The sequence below is a fragment of the Chlamydotis macqueenii genome, chromosome 4, assembly GCF_036417535.1.
Source record: "Chlamydotis macqueenii isolate bChlMac1 chromosome 4, bChlMac1.mat, whole genome shotgun sequence".
In the NCBI taxonomy this organism is placed as follows: Eukaryota; Metazoa; Chordata; class Aves; order Otidiformes; family Otididae; genus Chlamydotis; species Chlamydotis macqueenii.
In genome coordinates this window covers 36,608,843-36,627,349 of record NC_141559.1, presented here as the reverse complement: position 1 = coordinate 36,627,349, position 18,507 = coordinate 36,608,843, and the positions used below count along the sequence as shown (strand labels likewise).

The 18,507-nt window shown below is 38.0% G+C and overlaps 1 protein-coding gene across 1 annotated transcript in view; it reads right to left on the bottom strand.

The window, feature by feature from the left end:
- MND1 (meiotic nuclear divisions 1) overlaps nucleotides 1–18,507 on the bottom strand; it is a 44,099-nt gene that overhangs the window by 7,300 nt on the left and 18,292 nt on the right. Inside the window, exons 6-7 of the mRNA XM_086747663.1 lie at nucleotides 12,882–12,956; nucleotides 10,905–11,019 (exon numbers count right to left, since the gene is read on the bottom strand). Of these exons, the coding sequence (XP_086603789.1) occupies nucleotides 10,905–11,019; nucleotides 12,882–12,956 (190 nt within the window). The remainder of the gene's footprint in view (nucleotides 1–10,904; nucleotides 11,020–12,881; nucleotides 12,957–18,507) is intronic.

Sequence of the window (18,507 nt, the reverse complement as noted above, 5' to 3'; positions counted from 1 at the left end):
GCATGAAATGCAGAGAACAGCTGCAACCATTCTCAGAGGCCAGTGAGGATTATTAGCCCAAAGATTCCCAATCTCTCTCGTGAAACTGGTCAGGGTAAGTGAATTGCATTAGGTGGATTTGAATCCCAGTAATAACTCTGCATCCACTTAGACTGAATTTAAATATGAAAAATAGCAACTACCATAAGAACAGTATGTGAACTTCAATCTCCAGTGACTCTGATTATCCATTGCCTTCTGCAGTTACCCATTCTCCTGCAGGCTGCCCTCACTTCCCAGAAACATTGTTTACCTTGCTATCATCACACTGTGATAGATTTGTGTTTCCCTACCTCTCTTGGAGAAGCGTTATTATAATATCCTGTGATGCACTTTCCAAAATCTTTTCCATTAATGAAAATGTCTCATGCCAATAAAGAGCTCGTCTCTAAAGGCCAGGGTAGAAGGTGAACGTAGAAATTATACACCTGTCATCCACAGAGAGTACAAAAAGTAATTGCCCAGTAACTACTACTGACCTATCCATCCACAAACTGACACCAGAGACTCCAATAAGGAGATTGTAGCTTACCATTGGAGACTATTCATTGGCAATGATGTTATGAAGTGGCTTCTTTAAAGTCCATACTTGAATCCTCAAGACTAAGTAGTCTACAACATTGTCAACAGGGTAACTCACAGCATAGCAAGAAGAGCTTTAGAAGAATGTTTTGTAACCAAGTATTAAGCAGAGATACCTCCACATTATATGCAATCTTTACCTTCCCCCGTGCTTCCCAAAGAGATGTTTCCTCTTATAAGCAGAATAAAGAGCTCTTGTGTAGAAGAGTGATAGCACTTCAGAATCTGTCAACCGCTTTGAATCCAAAATAGCATATCATTCTTCCCCCATGCTCCAGTACCCCACATAACACTTATCCTCATGTTATCAATAAACAGGTCACAATGCTTCAGAATTGATGACTAAATTCAAATCAATGCATAAATACAATTTCTCAGTTAAATGACATCACAAATTCAATAGAACTATTTATACTGACATATTACTAAATAATAAAAAAGTTTAGACTCCGAACAAAACTTCAGAACTACAAGAAAAAGCGTTGATGATTATGAAACCTACCTACTGATCTACAACTATTTTGAAAAGAATAGAACAGATAGAAAAATACTCAATAAATTTTGATATATACATAACATAGTGCCAGTCTTGTCTATATGGTGAGAGACAGCAGTAAAGCTACTAATAAGCTGATCCGCATCTCTGGGAATATGCTTTTAAAGGGTCTGCAATCTTTGTTAGTGTGTTTGAAAAAGGTGTCAAGTCTCATCAGCAAAAACTCCCTCTGTCCCACATGAAAAGGTCATACTGTCAAATTTCATCAGGATGTACACAGTGTCTATTTGAAAAACGTCCAAGAGAATTTGTCAGAATTGCTACCAAAAGATTTCTTGATGCAAAATACACAGTCTTGCACTTAAGTTTACTATATTCATGAATCCACAGAAAAAGACCACTTACCTTTCAAATATTCTACCTGAAAGCCCACACTGAAATCTCAGTTGCATAACTAAAATACATCTATTCTTACCCAAAGAACAGAGGGAAGCAATGTGCTTACAAAAGGGAAACAAGCACACCAACTTTCTGATTCAGGGCTCCCTAACAACACTTTGGGATTCGTTCAGTGGACAACAACTCCCTCCCCGCTTCATTTACTAATAAGCTCCATACCCACAGCACAGCTAAGGGAACTTGCAAACTTCTGTGCTGCTGAACTGCATTTTGCAAAGAGGCCCGTCCCAGAGTACTATGGTTTTTCTCCAGTTCAGGATGTCACCCTGCTGCACACCTCACATGTCACACAAGTTGCAGAGATGAGTCTGGAAAAGATCTCAGGAGGTCCTCCAGCCTTTGTACCCATGACTTAATGCATGTCCAACCTTACCTATGCCATTTCTGAGGTATTTGTAGCCTGTTTTTAAGGTTTCCAGTGTTAGAGCTTTTACAGCTTTCCCAGGCAAGTTTGTGTTTGTTCTGTGTTTGATTATTGCTGCCTTTAGAATAGTTTTTCATCTAGCTTCTTTTTTCCCGTGCAATTTAAGGCTATTACTTATTGCCAAGTTCTCCATGAACCTGAGCAACAGGCTATTCCTTTTTTTTTCTTTTTTTTTGAAAGAAATGCATTTATGTGAAAATCACCAGGAACAATCTTCTTTTGAGTCCTATTTTTGTAACATTTTTTCTCCTAGAATCTGGTTGCTCAACACGTGGTCTTTTTTCCTTTACTCTGAATTGTCCCCAGTTAGTTCTATACCTCCCAAGTAGGATATCCGACACTGACACAGTGTTACAGCTGAAGCCTCACGCCTCAATAATGCCAACTTGAGTAGAAAGCTTATTTCATAGATGTCCTTGCTGGTTATACTTCTGTTTCTGTATCTTAGTATTGTGATTTTGCTTTTCACAACAAGAATATCTTATATTCAACCTGTAAGCTACTATAACCCAGACATCTTTTTCAAACTCTCCCCCCTTAACCAATTGCTCCAGATCATTTGCGTAACGCAGTACCCTTGAATGCATGTAGGTCCTTGCACCTGCCACTACTGAGTTTTATTCAGTGTTTTTTAGACTACCTTTGCAATTTGTCACACTCATTTTGAAATCTCACTTTGTCCCTTGTCCATGCAGTCTCTCCTAGTTTCATTATCTGCAAACGTAACAAAAGTGTATCTTCTACTCTATTATCCAGCTCATTAATATAAATAGTGAGCAGGTGCACAGGCAGGACAGACCCTCTTCCAGAGCTTCATCGATTCTACCTCCCTTTCTGATACTAACAAATACACCTTGAGTACAATCATAGAGTAGTTTGAGATTCACACTACTGGAGTTTCATCAGGACTGTATTTCCCAACTTTCCTTACCACAGGATCATGCAAAACTGAGTCAAAACACCAAAGACAAACTTCTCCCAGTCCACAAAGGTCTCTTACAGTGGCAAAGACAAAATCTCTGTGTTCTTCTAGGTGTTTCCAAATTGGTTCTCTGTTCCAGATTTTTTTCTGATATCTTGCTCTTTTCAGTGAAACTAGCTCATAAGATGTTAAAGTGAGGAGGGGAGAAAAACTATTGGAAATACTCTCAAATACACCACCAGTGCCAAGATCAGTCTCAGATACCTGCCCTGCAAAATGTTTGCAGCTAAATAGCACAGAACAAGGTATCTATATTAGGAAAATACACTGATAATATATGGTCCTAATCTAGATAAACCCATAATGAAAACATAATCTACATGTGGGAGATTGTCTAACATATGAGACTGGCAACACATTTTTTTTAAACAAGGCCAGGGAAGACTACATGTGACAGTCCTGCAACTTAGCACTGAAGACAATAAATTAAAAATCCATAATACCTTTCCTGACATCATTTTGCATATGGAAGTCATTCAAAGATATAAACCAATATTGTTTTTTTCAATTCCTTTGAATATCATCATAACTTTATCAAAACAGTCTGAATGGATGGTATGATACACAACTAACCTAGCAGGTCTAACACTGGGAGAGAGAAGTAAAATAACAACTCCACAAAAGCCTTTTTGTTTTGTGTATAAATGATCCATAAATTACTTCCATTTGATGCTCTCTTCAGGGCTTTAAAACATGGCCAAATGGATTGCCATCGATTCATTTCTAAACAAAAGAGTATCATAAATGTAGCCACAAGTAGTCATTTTCCACATCACAAATTTTATCAAGTGTCTGCCATTCCTCAACAGCTTTTGCCATAAAGATTTACTGGCTCAGACAACAGAATTATTCTGACGTATTTCACTCATCTGCCTCTCATCCTACATATTTTTTCTGCCATTCCAATATAAACAAATAAGAAACAAACAGAAAGAATAAAAATAAGCCCTGTGAGCATTTTCATTTAATTTCAAAAAAAGGTAACTTGCCACAGTGGCCAGTTTATTTAAGCATGTTGCTACATATGTTAGCTAAAGATTTGATCTTCTGCCTCTTTTCTGAGTGTCCAAGTAAAACCTCACTGACAAAAGACAAGTTATTTTAAAATTTGTTGGGTTTTTTTTTCCTTAAACAGCTGAAGTGCAGCTTCATTTTAAAGCAAGTTGGTCTAAGTTGACACTCTCCAAGAAGAACAGTCTTGCTAGAATATATTTGAGGTATAAAAACAGAAGTATACATGTGTGTCAACATTTAGGACAATTTTTCATTGCAGAGTAACACCTTAGCTGGAGTCCAAACTGTAGGCCAAACACAGAGGCAGAGAAATTCTCTGAAATGCAGAGAATTAGGGTCTTTTGCTGAAAGCTAAGTGACCCTTCTGAACTTCAGCTTCCCAGCTTCAGTAAAAAGCCCCACATTTCACTTTAAGCTTTGCACCTTAGGAATATCTGTGCAGATGCGTCTTAAGTTGCATCAGTCTGTCCTGGTAGTCCTTTGCTCATTATTCTTCGTGGCTGTTATATTCACCTTTCTTTCCAAGCGCCAGAGGCTGCTCACCCATTTACCTACCCTTGCTCCTCTCTCATTCAGTTCTTTCCAAATCCATTTTCTACACAGTTCAACTCATTGCAGGGTTCAGGAAGATGCTCTTTGAAAATCTGTCACCTGATGTGCTCCTAGTTGGTCAGAGGATCCCTGGTTGCTATTCAGGGCAACTAGCACGAGACAGACAGTTCTGGGAGATGCATGACAAAGTACCACATGTATGAAAGCCTTCTGAAGGCAGCAGCGGAAGACTTAATCAGTCAGACTGTTCAGTGGGGAGAGAGATTTCAAAGACCTCAGGAGAAACCACAACAAGACAAGGATATATGTAGAATCATAGAATGGTTAGGGTTGGAAGGGACCTTCAAAGGTCATCTAGTCCAACCCCCCTGCAAGGAGCATATACATCATCATATACATATAAGGAGATATACATCAGCAGTTCCTAAACTCAAGCTGACAACTTGCTGTTATCACTGGTGAACTACAGCACAGGAATGAAGGGCCAAGGTGAGAACTCTTTAACCTACTTTTGTCAGGGAAGGTCCTTAAACCACCACATTATGGCCTTTGGTAATCACAGCCAGATTCTGCTCTGCAAGCATTTGCTCTGTCAAAGGACCAGCGCTTTCAATAACTGAACCGCAAAGAAGCCTCCCTTGATTTCCAAGATAAAAAGAAAATTGAAAAGGATGAAGATATGGAGCAGAAATACCGCCTAAACTTGCAATTCCGCCTCGCTTGCTGTGGTTACCGAAGGAACTTGGAGCATTGGTGATCAAGTATACATCTGTAATTCCGCTCATTAGTACCTTTTTCAACTTTACCTAACAGTTCAAATTTATGTTTACTGTCTGATTACATACAAGTTCATTTATAATTTTTAGAAATAAAGTTATGTTTAGTTTTGGTAAAGCATTTTGCTTTGTCTTTCAATGTAGCTTTCGAACAGGTAATTTAATTTGCTAACCTTCCAACTGAATGACAAGCCATTCGGAGAACAGTAGAAGGAGTGGGGAAAGCATTAAAAAGGTGGGTGGAAACACTAGTCTAACTTCAATAGAATGACTAATTTCTAATTGCAGATCTTTGTTAATAGTATTGATGCATAAACCATGAAAAGCACAGCTCGTCTCTCAATGCCAGGTGGATATTTCACGGTCAGTAGGTAGAAAACATCCTCTTAATTGCAAACTGAACATCTAGAGGTGATTACAAAAACACTGTCTCTGTAGGCTTGATCTGTACCCTATTGATCTTGGTGGCACCTAGACCAGGCATAAAATCATTTGTAGATATTCACTTTTCCAAGTGAATCACTACATTTACAAAAATAGCTACTTAATAGTTCTTTAACTGAAAGCACTGACAAGGCTCTTTAGTTTAAATAACCATTCCCGTATGTTTTCTGAAAAATAGTCTTTGCCGGAAAATATAAAAGAAAACCCATTAAATAATTTTGTAAGTTATCAGCCTTTTGACAAATTTTGAGTAAAACTGATGCAAATCTCCATTAGCCAGGATAGTCTAATCTTAATTTCATTTCTTCACTACTGTTTCCCCTCTGTGAACAAGGACTATTCCCAGCATTAGTAAGAAACCCCCAGAAGAATCTAGCACCCAGTGCTAAGTTTTTGTAACATTAAATACATCTGTATGCACAACACATTTTCAGATTGATTTGAACATAACAGAACATAACAGCTGTGTGTATCAACAAAAAAACCCAAAACAACCCAAACAACAACAACAAAAGACCCCAAACCCAAACTATGCACCCCACAAAATCAGCAGCTAAATCAACATTGCCTTTTCAGCATTCAGCCACAAGATATTAAGATGAATGGAGAAACTGGTAAACCCAGAACTATTTTCTCATACTGTCTGTATAGCCCAATGTAATTCTTCACAACAGTTTGTCAAGCTGAAATTTTCAGTGTTTAGACACATCAGAATTAGAAATTTTTGAAGCATCTACAATGAAAAAGACACTTTCAAGTACATACTACATATAGCACAACATTTTCATGGCAAAGTCTGGATGTTTTCCCAAAATTTATTTTCACACAGCCATGTAAGTATTAGATTTAGAAAATAATCTAACCCTGAACTGGACTGGTAGTGATGTCTCTGAGATCACACTTTTGGAGATTCCAAAGGATAACTATCTGGATAGCTGTGGTTTGAAATCCTCTCCATTTGAACCACCTACACCTCTTGCAATAGGATAAAAATAAACAAAGAGAGCAGAAGTAAAAAGGTTGACACCAGAATTGCTACGTTACATTTGTTGTATCTGGCAGTTTGCTAATTTTTGAGCCTACAGTTTGTCTACACACGTCCAGATCACTGTTTTAAAGGTAAAAGCCTAAGACATAAAAATTATCAGTAACTGGACATTCTAAAAACATGCTAAATAAAACAGGAATGCTGACAGGCAACATCTAAGACCAGCTCCATAAATATCAGCAATGGTACCACAGGGAAGTCACTTACTTCAGTCAGTATGTCACTATTTCTGACATTACTGTCCTATGCAAAGGCACGAAATAACCAACGCATGGCTCTTGCGGTCCAAAGACCCAACAACGTTTTCATACAGTATAATCAACATTCCTTTAATTACAGTGGAAGAACAAGCAGCTTGAAAGTCTAGAAATGTTTATTTTACAGTGAAAACTGAAATTGTTTAGCTCTTTCCTGTTACAAGCTGTCCAACAACTCGGAGCAAAATCTGTATCATTTATACACTTAGGCTGCCAAACAAACCTTTCTATAAAATTGTTAGAAAAATGTTATTAGCTCCCTAACATCTCTCTCTGGTGGGCAGAAAGAATCAAACTTATGCAGCAGATTAATCATGATGTTATGTGGAACTTTCTTTGTTTGCCTTACGAAAATCTGGATAAATTATGAACTATTGAAAGTTTCCATTCTCCATGTCTTTGTCCTCTATCATAATCTTTAGGGAATCTAGTTGCATCACATGAATCCAAGTTTGCATACATACATGTTTGTTATGTCACAAGAAGCCTTTCTCCTATAGGAATAGAGAATCTCTTCTCTGCAATGGCTGCTTCCCCATGAGAATATCCTCCAGCCTACAAAAATCTACCTCAAAGCTGAGAAACAAGGGCTCTGTCCTGCACCAGCTGAAGTGGGATTACAAGTATAACAGAGAAGTTAGTATCCCAGTTGTTTGTGTTGTTTTTGTTTTGTTTTGTTTTTGTTTCTTTTTACTTCCAATAACTGTTGTCAGTTTTACTGCCTTTAATGTTGAGGAAGAATTTATTGCTCAATCCTAACTCACACAAGATGGCTTAAACAACATTTCCCAGTGGCAAAGTCAAGCTTAAACCACTGAACTGCAGTGGTCATTAGAAGAAATCCATATATTTTGCAATTCCTTTGCAATTTTTTTACAATTTTGCACTATTTTTACAATACTCTACCTGTAAAATGGAATTATCCAAATATATCCACAAGACCAGCCTATTATGTAGCTTCCTCTAGTGGTCAGTCCCTAAATCTTGTTTCTATTACTACTATTTCCTACTTACTTCCATTACTATTATTTACTGTAGTTAACTGTTACATACAAATACTGAAATTCTGCGTTCAAATGCTGTAAATTTGGGAAGGCATTAGGGTTCATACTTCAACTCTCTAATACAAAAGCCAAGGAAATTAAGCCAAAACATATAGCAAAACATTTGTTATTTATATTAAAAGGACAAACAGTGAAGTCAGCAAAAAAAACCCAGAGTTAGTATTTTAGTATTCTGATTTGTCCCCTTGTGAATATGCATTATAGTATATTTAGTTGCATGGTCAAACATGACTTTCCCACCACAAGACTCAGGAAGCAAGACAGATGTTCAGCTTTTAGTTGAGTTTTCCGATATTTGCTATGAATCACCCAAACTTTGTTTTGACCTTGGAATTAGTGTGTGTGTGTGTGTTTTAATGAGGTTTGTTTCTGCAATACTCCTTTGAGGGAAAGAACAATTAAAAAGGCATAGCAAAGTATTCACCAGATTTGAATTTTCATTGAAATCAGATGAAAATTTGATACATCCCTAAAATACAACAACAAAACCCAAAGCAGCTCTATGATACGGGATGGGAAATTAATAGAGTTAAATTTTATAACGAGCATCAGAAAGATTTCCTTACAGTTGAAGTCATTACGGAAGAAGAGGAAAAATCCAAATGTAGAAAGTGACAACTGTCCATTACAAAATATATTCCATGAACAATCCAACTCTTAAAAAGAGTGCAATTATATAATGTAACAGCCATCTCTGATTTCTGACTCAAAATTAAAATACAGTAATTTAGTTAATAATCTGCTCAGGTGATCTAACTGAAAATAACCGCAAGGATTATGTTATCTATATTGTACAGCTAGTAGAAAATCATATCACTCATGTGCAGCTTGAAAATGTCTTAAAAATCTGTGAACCAGTTACTTTGAGTATAAGGTTATTCTGTGAAATAGCAGCAGTAACTTTAATGTCTAGCTGAACACCTTCCATTGCCTGAGATTCTTTATTGCCTTCTTACACTAAAAAAACGTAACTTCCTGCACCTTGTTTTGCCTTTGCACTTCCCCGCACTCTTTAGCAAGAGAAATCCCCTCCCCCCTTAAATCCTGTAAAATTCCATTCAGCTTTGACAAAGACACTAAGTCCCCAAAATTGACATCATTTATTATTTACACATAGCCAGCAACAATATGCACTGCCAGTGCAACAGTGAAACATATAACATGCCCAGTGAAACATATAACAAAGCAGAAACTTTTTAATCAAAGGTCAGGGGCAAATTATTTCCCAAATACTACTGCATGTTCCCCTGGGAATCCTACAGGTAAACCAACAAGGCTAACCTCACCAACTCCCTTAAATGCTCATCCCTCCATTGCAGAAGCTCATGTGGATCTTCCACATACTTTAACAAACAAAAAACCAAACAAAACCAACAACAACAAAAAAGGAGATGACTGAAGTGACTAACTATTACATTTCTTTCCCTCTCCCTCTTTTCAGGATATTAGCCTCTGCGTTGCCAGCTGATGCAGTTTGTCCTAACATTCAAGCCGTGATTTGCCCTCTTGCACTTGGTATTTAGGAATGTGCTCATCGTGACTGCGCCAAAAGAGAGGCTCCTCAAACCGTTTAGTGCAACACTTACTATGAGGGTATCTCAGCAATTAAAATACCTGGCACTATGAATCCCTCTGTTGTCAGTATCTGCCTAACCTCATTCATTTTTACAGCTGGAATCAGCTGGAATGGGTCTGTTACTTGTCCTCAGGAGAGCACACAGCAAGGGATTTATAGCGCAGTAACTAACCTCAGGTCTCGAGTTTTGCTTATTCCCTGGCATACCATTACATCCTTGGGGAAAGATAATGCAGCTGAAAAAAAATGTCACAGCCCCTCAAAATAAATAATATCTGTCTGATGTTGGTGTGTGCTGCCAAGTCTGTTTATGTTCCTGGCTTTTTCTCAGCACAGTTCTAAAGCTGTGGACTTTGTTAGAAGAATAAGGAAAGTGAAAGATTCAGTCAGACATCTCAGAAAAAGGTCTGTGCCTGTGTCTCATCACTGTACTGGCATTTCGGCATTACAGCAACTGAATATGCAAGTGGTGTTTGGGTAGCAACGTAAGAGCCTAATAAATAAAACATGAAAATGGAAGTAGAGAAAATTCAATAAAATTTCATGCATGCTTTTCATTTTTCATGCCAAGGATCAGACTGTTAAGAATATTTCAGTGCCCAATTCTGTAATAAGTATTAGTCACTCATCATCCCTTATATTCCATTAGAATTAGAGCCTCCAACCAAAACCCAGCATGTCAGAGACAGCACAAGCAGTAAGTCAACAGCGTAATACCATACTTACATATGAGTGACAATTAAGTGTCTCTAATGAAATGCTTCTGTTCTAAATAGACAAGACAAAGTAAGTAGGAAGATACCTACTGTTTTGCCAGCATGGAACTGAAGGTAAATGGGAGCCAGAGACTCCTTGTCCTACACACATTCTAGGGTTCAGCACACTGAGAAGTCAGAGACGTTATATAGTTCTTGAAAGAGTGGTCCTGATATTAATTCTAATGCACTACAGTATTTCAATTTTAGGATTGTTTGTTAACTGCTCAGTTGCTGTCAGAATAAATATAAATTAAATCCCCCTTATCTAATGCAACAGAACATGAAAAGAAATGGTCAGTGTATCTACATTGTATCACTTACCATTAAAAAGAAAAGCAGCTATTCTTTGGCTTATCTCTGCATACCAGATTTTAAGCTAAAGAAGTGCAGACCTTCTTAGGCAAAAGTTCACTTTAAACAATATACAACTTACGCATTTCTTCAACGACGTCTGGATCACATTCTCTGTATTTGTCTATTTCTGCCTTTAGCTGCTCTTTTTTCTGACGAAGGGCAGCAAGTTCCTCTGTTAGAGCTGCACGTTCTGCCTGAGGATTCAAAGTATGTTGGGAGATAAAAAAAAAAAAAATAAAAATCAGTAATTATTGCATGGAACGTTTTTCAAAAAATAAAGAGATGTAAATTTAAAAGCTATTTTCACTACTGCTTTCTGTCAATGAACCATTTGAGCATTTTATACAGACACAAAACTCTTAGTGACACCAAATGATACTGACTACAAACTGGAAGAAAAAAAAATTAAGGCCAAACTCAATAAGCAAAAGAACAATTTTCTATGACCTTTGAACTTGACATGGTTTGACAAACTCCAAACAGATCTCCAAACTGTTTGGCTTAAAGGTTAAACAGTATTTAGGAGTGCTAGTCTTCTAATTAAAGATAGCAGTACAGAAAAACCTACCATTCACACTTTCACAAATAAGGATGCTGTAGATGAACATCCTCTGAGATTATTTTTCTCCTTTTTTTTCTACACCATTTAAGAGCAGCAATATCAAAAATAAATTCAGGTATTTATGACATGGTAGTCTTTGCTCAGAGAGTATACAATATTGACCTCAAATATTCTATTGATCAATAAGAATCTGCAGACACTGACTCAACATGAGCTCTCCCATAGCCAGCTCAGCACATACTTCTAATTCAGTCTGTACTTACAGCCAGACATTGTAACTGGCTGATATTCAAAGAACTCATCCTAGGGCACTGGGTAGCCTAAAAAAGCCAGATAGCATGAGTTTGTAAACCATCAGGTTTCTAGTAAATGGCAATCTCCAAGGCAGCCCAGCAGTCCGAGGTGGGCGGGGTTACTGGTGGTTTTGTTTGTTTTTTTTTGTTTTGTTTCCCCCCCCAACTTCCATAGTCCCAGTGCTTTTGCCAACAGTCTGGATTCAGTACATTCTGAAAATGCAAATTGGAAATCAAAAGCTTCCAGATGCTGGGGTATGGAGGCCAGCTGCTCAGAGAACTACATTGCGATCTAGACTTCTTGGGACTTCTTCCTGATGTATAATCCAGAACCAAAACATTGGAAACATCAGCCAGAACAGGATTTCCAGGACCAATAGCTTCTTGTGACTAGGGCAGGCCACACGGTGGAGGAGCCCAAGTCTTGAATAGTCCATTTGGAAACCTGACAAGCACAATTGTGTGAGAAACCTGCCTGTGATTCCCTGGTTACAGTCAAACCCAGAGCATTTCTATAAAACATTTTGGATTCCAAGATTAGCACTTTCTTACAAAATTCAGTTCCACCTGAAAGCTTCTGGCCATCCCTGTTTATGCATTTATTTACTGTAGGTTCAGACCACTTTAGACTGAGCATCTCAAAACAAGTTGGCAACTTAGAATACCATGTGAAGTATTTCTAACTAATATGCTACTTTGTATACATGGTAAATATGAAGTCTAAATACTGTTTTGCAGTGTTAACAGCTTCAGCATGCAAAGAGCATCAAGCTTACATGGCTGCTCAGAATAGTAATTTAGAAATCTAGATTATAAATAAGATAAAACAAACGTAAGACCCCCAACACCTATGTTTGCAGTTACTAGATTTGGCAGTTCAGCAGCCATTGGCAACTTTGGTACATACCTCTGAGTAGTTCAAGTTTTCAGGTATCTTTAACTCTGAAAAAGCCTGGAAGATTACCAGACTTCAGGCAGTCAAACATTTTCTCAGCCTTAGAGTAGCCAGTTGTCAATATTTTACTCACTAGTGCATGATCAGCTAAGGAACAATCTAATATCTGACTTTTTTTTGTCCCTTTCTCATCACCAGTACATAGAATTCTTAATAGATTTTCAGCAACTACATTAGTATTTACAAACTGTGCATACTTGTAGCCCTATCCCGTGGCAGGAATGCCTCTCCTCCAAAGCAACTTACAGTATCTTCACGTCCAATTTTTGATTTCTCAATGCTTTTTTGTAAAGCCTCTTTCTTCTGACTGCTTTCAGCAAACTGATAAAGGAAACAAAGAACAAAATCAACCTATTTCAGTAACATATATTAAACATACCTACAAAATATATATACATAGAAATACATTTAAATAAACAGGGGGATATGCACTTTTAAGTATATAAATTTTTATATATTTATAATTTGTGTAATAAAAATAAACACAAAATAAATACAAAAGCACCCAAATACAAGTCTAAAGCTCTGAACCACAGAAAAAAGATTTACAGGAAGCAACTTAAAGTCTATATAAATGTTATGTACTGCATATTCAGCATGAGACCAAAATCCTATTTCATACCATAATCTGGCATCTCTATGCAAAGGACTCCATGACATGGAGGCTTTGGATTAGATGTTTCCTTTGGTCCGTTTCCAGCTCTTCTTATTCAATGGAAGCAGTGAGAAAAGCTGTAGCAGATCCACCTGCTCAGCTGCTGATACCAGTCTTCCCAAACTCTGGTATGCCATTGGCAGGGCTCCAATCCCTTTTGCATATTGGTGAATAGAAGCCTCTATAGCTCAAAGGCACGTAAAGCCGTGGCCCCCTTTTTCTGGGCTGCGCTCACACTGCTAGACTTCAGGCCTGAGGCACAGGAATCTCACAGAAGTTGCATCTCACAGGGCTAGTGTGAATACTCCCTCCATTTTCCTGTTACTCCAAGAGGAATCATTCGTAAAGAGAGATCTCTCTCCATTAACCTGCCACCCATCTTGAACCAGGCCCTTCCAGTTTAGTTGGAAGTTTTCCAGAGACACTTTGGAAACTCTTAAACTAAGCAGGATGTATACCTCACCCCTCAGGGACACAATACTCAGCATTAGCCAAAGCACCTTAAAATAGTGCAAGAGATGAATGAGAACACAAAAAAAATCTGAAACCAACACAAAAGAAAAAAAAAGAAGAAAAAAAAAAGAAAAAAGAAGAAACAGTAGTATCCTTTTTAAGTACTCACTCTTCAGTTTAGCTTTAAGATGTTCTGAGCACCAGTCAGGTAGAAAACTGGTATATCAGACTGATCGTGAAGACGATGAAGGTGGCTGTCAGAGCCCAGATTCCATTCTGCCTTCCCCCAAAAACCCTCACATGAAGCCTCCACTTCCATGTTCCCTTTCGCACTGAGGATCCCACTCAGTGGAAAAGCATTCCTAGACATTTCTTACAAACTCTAGCCTTGATAATTTAACTATGTCATTTACATTCTTGTGCAGCTGGAACACCAAGACCACATTCATACAATGCAAACAGAACTGTTTTGGAGCTATAATCACTTCTCAATTTCTATTTAAACTCATGTTCAGCTCATATTTTCAGATATACATATTAAATAGAAATGCATGATAAATGTCAGACTTACCATTAAGCGCTTACCATTAAGTCTTAGAGATCAGCCATAACAGTAAAAAGAAACTCCGTACGGGTGGTCCGTACAGATTAGGCCCTGTGGAACTGCAGCTGACTGGGTTTAGGTGTTCCTTTTATAGCTCAATTTTTTAAAATTAATTACTGTTTCTGGATAAGTATATGTTCATGCATGTGTGAACATACATACAGACAAGCAGATCTCCATTCAAAAAGGACGTTTTAGTGTTTCAATTTATGTAGAAATTACACTAATGGTAAGGCATATATCATTTGGGGAAAAATATGTCCAGCTGTTTACTCATTGCTCTCAGTGCAAGTAACCACAGAGGGAGTGTGGGTTTCAGTATGTGGCTTGAAGTGCACCAACATCTTAATTTTGGTGGGTAGTTAAACAGTACTCTTTCTGGGCTTTCCACAAAATTCTTATAAAACTAAGTGTGTTAGTCCCCCACACTATGCTGTACTAAAGAGAAGTATACAGTTCAGAAGAGGACAAGTACTTAGGTGCAGTTTGCAGTTCATGAAGCCCAGGGAAGACGAACACATTGTTCAGTATCTCTGAACAAAGACTTTCTGGAAAGAAACTCGCAGAGGAAGCAGAGAAGTCAAGGAGCTTATCTACAGCCATATACCACAAGTGCAAAGAATAAGCCAATGCTTTCTGCAAGAGAGGCCATAAAAGGGTCACTTTCTCTGGTTTTTTTCATATTCATGAAGTTCTTCAGGAATGTTTCTGCATTCTCTAAAATGGAAGCACAGAAGGAGGTCTCAGGGAATTGCAATAAAATAAGAAAAGCTGGTTTCCAGCTTGGAAGCACATTTCCCAATATAGTATCTTATTATTTTCTTGGTCCTCTGTATTCCACAGCATTTAATCATGAAAGAGACAGTAGTGACAAACACTGAGAACTACAGAAACTTCTTAGATTCTGACCTACATAACATGCAAAGTTGCCATACCATGAGATTAGAAGATTAATTATCTTCCTCTGTCTAAAAGCAATGACGATTTTTATACAATTTTATTCAAGATCTTGCTTGCTTCTCTCATAGATTTTAATTTCTTGGGGTTTTTAAAATTCTGTTTTCACAATCAAGAATTTACAAAATAAATTAACCCACAGCTCTTTGTGTATTATTTAGAAGTCACAGTGGGTATTGCCATGACAACAAATAAAATATGAAGACAAGGAAAAGAACAGTAGAAGGAGGCGAGATATTGAAAAAAAACCAAACATAGGAAAGGATGCAAAGGGTGAGGGTCAGACGGCCAGAGGCCGTGCAAGGAATCTATGACAAAGGGAGAAGCAGGAAGGCTTGGATACAGAGGTGGGAAAACAGCTGAAAATATCTGTACCTGAAAGAAGGAAAGACAGTCAGCAAGGATAAAGGAGTCAGAGGAAGGATAAATACAGATTATGTAATACTTAATTAAGAGGTAAGGGCAAATGGCAGATGACAGGTTATAGGGCATTAAAAGGGAAAAAAAAAAAAAGGCAAAATTTGCAAATGTTGTGCGAGTACGTATGACAGCAGAAGATCACATCTGGCCAAACAGAGTGGCTTACTTTACCACTCACCAGCTGCAGAAAAGCCTGATTGCAAAGCAGCACAGTAGCAGATGGGAGATTTCAATCCTTGGAGCAATCTTGGGACATTTTTCAAGGGAATCAGCAAATAATTTCTCAAGGAAGATTAACCACCCTGACAGAAATCTGACTCCTGCCAATAGCAGTGAGATTGATCTGGAGAAAAAGCTACCTGCTGTCTCCCCTCTGTGATTCTTAAGAGAGAGGTCTGTCCTGACACATGAACAACCTTCTGCAGTAAGTCTAACTGACCAGGTGTGGAAAACAAGTTCAGAAAGAGACATTCTACTGTACTAGAAAGTTTTGTGTCTCCAGTCTGTCTGACAGCTTTGAATCAGCACATGATGAAGCAAGATGCAAGAAAGCTGGAAAAATGTCATCTAGGGAAAAGCTGTTCAAAGGAGGGGGGAAAACTAAATAATTAAAAGTAAAAAAAAAAAAAATCCACAAGAGCATTTCAAGTGTTTGCAAAACATTGTGGAAACCTGCAAGACAACAGATTAATGAAGTAAGTAACTAGCATTTATAAAACAGGAAAGCTGGGAAATAGTTCCTTTAATTTCACAAACCACTGCGATCAATGAACTGACCACTGGCCTAGCTTTGACACTAATTCAATCCAAAGCCCCCCAAAGGGATGTTCTTTCTTACTTTGCAAAGGTCTGACAATGTTTAGCTATACGTTTGTGCAGCAGTTTGCGTGTGTAAGTGCTACGGGCTGATGATAACCATCAGTTCCATCATAAGGCCTTGAGGTCTGGTTTGTATCAAAGGATACAGATTAGATGTACACCGGTAATTTATAATTTACTATGCATGCCCTGTTACTAGGGTTCCACTTTGGCAAGTCAGTGATGTACATTTGGAAGAGGAATATTTAACCCTGACACACCACAGCAGCAGGTTTCAGTTCTCCTCCTGCTCAAAAGCTGCCTGATACTGTCCTAGCCCTACACAACCGGGTTTTGATTCTCCAGGAAAAGTTATTGTTGGTCGTATTCCTTCTGGTTCCTCGTTCTTAACCACTCTGACCACCAATATCCCACCAAATGTGTAGCTTGTCTCCCTAGCATATTAAAATATCTACCAACCTGGTGTAAGCCATGCAAACACAGACCCTGGAGTATGTACACTGGACAAGAATCAAACCAAGGTCTCGTATGTTAACCACCAAGAGCATTCACAGCTGTTAGTCCACTGTCATTATGGTCTAAAAAAGAAATACACGCTCACTTTTCTTTCAGCCAAAACACTCAACCAAAAATGGTATTAAGAACTATTGCTGTTGTAAGCACCACTCACTGTGGCAGTACAGAAGAATTCAAGACATCCATTTTTTAATTGTTTAGAACATTGAGAAGTTATTCACTTTGCATTTGAAGCTCACTATGCTTTGTTTCAGGCCAGAGGCAAGCGCTTGTTTGCTTTTAGCTTAAAGAAAAGCAGTTCAAGAGTTTTAGGGTGACATTTGCAGTAGATGGGTGTATTTCTTCCCTATGTTAAACCTAACCCACCACTGAGAAATTTAAATGGAATTGACAGAAGGCATGGAGGGAAAGTACTTCAAAGCATTCCTCTAGATTTTAAAGAAAGATTAAAAAAAATTTTGAAGCCAGAAAGCAGACTAATAATATAGAGAAGAAAAATGTAAAGATTAACATACAAAGAACAATCTGAAAATATTGAAAACAGATCTGTTGTGTTAAAAGAAAGGCATAGAACATTACTAAAAGAAACCACTCAGCAATCACTGTTAACTAAAAGCACTACAAAGATTCTCAAAACATGGGGAGAGGCTGTTCAGTAGGGCCTGTTGCGATAGGACGAGGGGTAATGGTTTTAAAATAGAGGGAGGTAGATTTAGATTGGATATTAGGAAAAAAATTTTTACAATGCGAGTTGTAGAACACTGGAGCAGGTTGCCCAGAAAGGTGGTGGATGGCCCATCCCTGGAAACGTTCAAGGCCAGGCTGGATGAGGCTCTGAGCAATCCGATCTAGTCGGGGATGTCCCTGCTCCTAGCAGGGGGGTTGGACTAGATGACCTTTGAAGGTCCGTTCCAACTCTAACCATTCTATGATTTTATAAGAATTCTGAAGTTAGATCTCTGCACTCATAAGCAGTATTTATATGTTTTGCTAGAGTATTCATGTAGCTAATACTGATTTACTTGCCCCTCCCACAAACAGAATCCGTTTTACAGATTAAATTTAGGCCTATAATCCTGACTTATTTAGCATGCTAACACATGAGAGTGAGACTGAAATATCACACGGAAAATTAGGCATGGTCTGTTCTCCCTTCTCGTGTTGAGTATGAGATAAGCCCTTCTTCCTGCAATTGCTTTTGAATAAAGAAAACAGAATGTGCTGGGTATGCAGAAGAAAGAAATGAAGAATTCCCACTCCATTGGAGCCTTCACCCATCCCTGCATATACCTTATATTGCTATATATGAAACCCCTCTACATTAAAAGTAGCTTTTAATGCAATTACTTTCCATCTTTTTAGACTTGCCGTAATAGTTAAGTTAAAGTTTACTTCGAGAAGATGTCTTGCCATGAGCTTTGTTTTTGCTTCATTCATTTGCAACACCA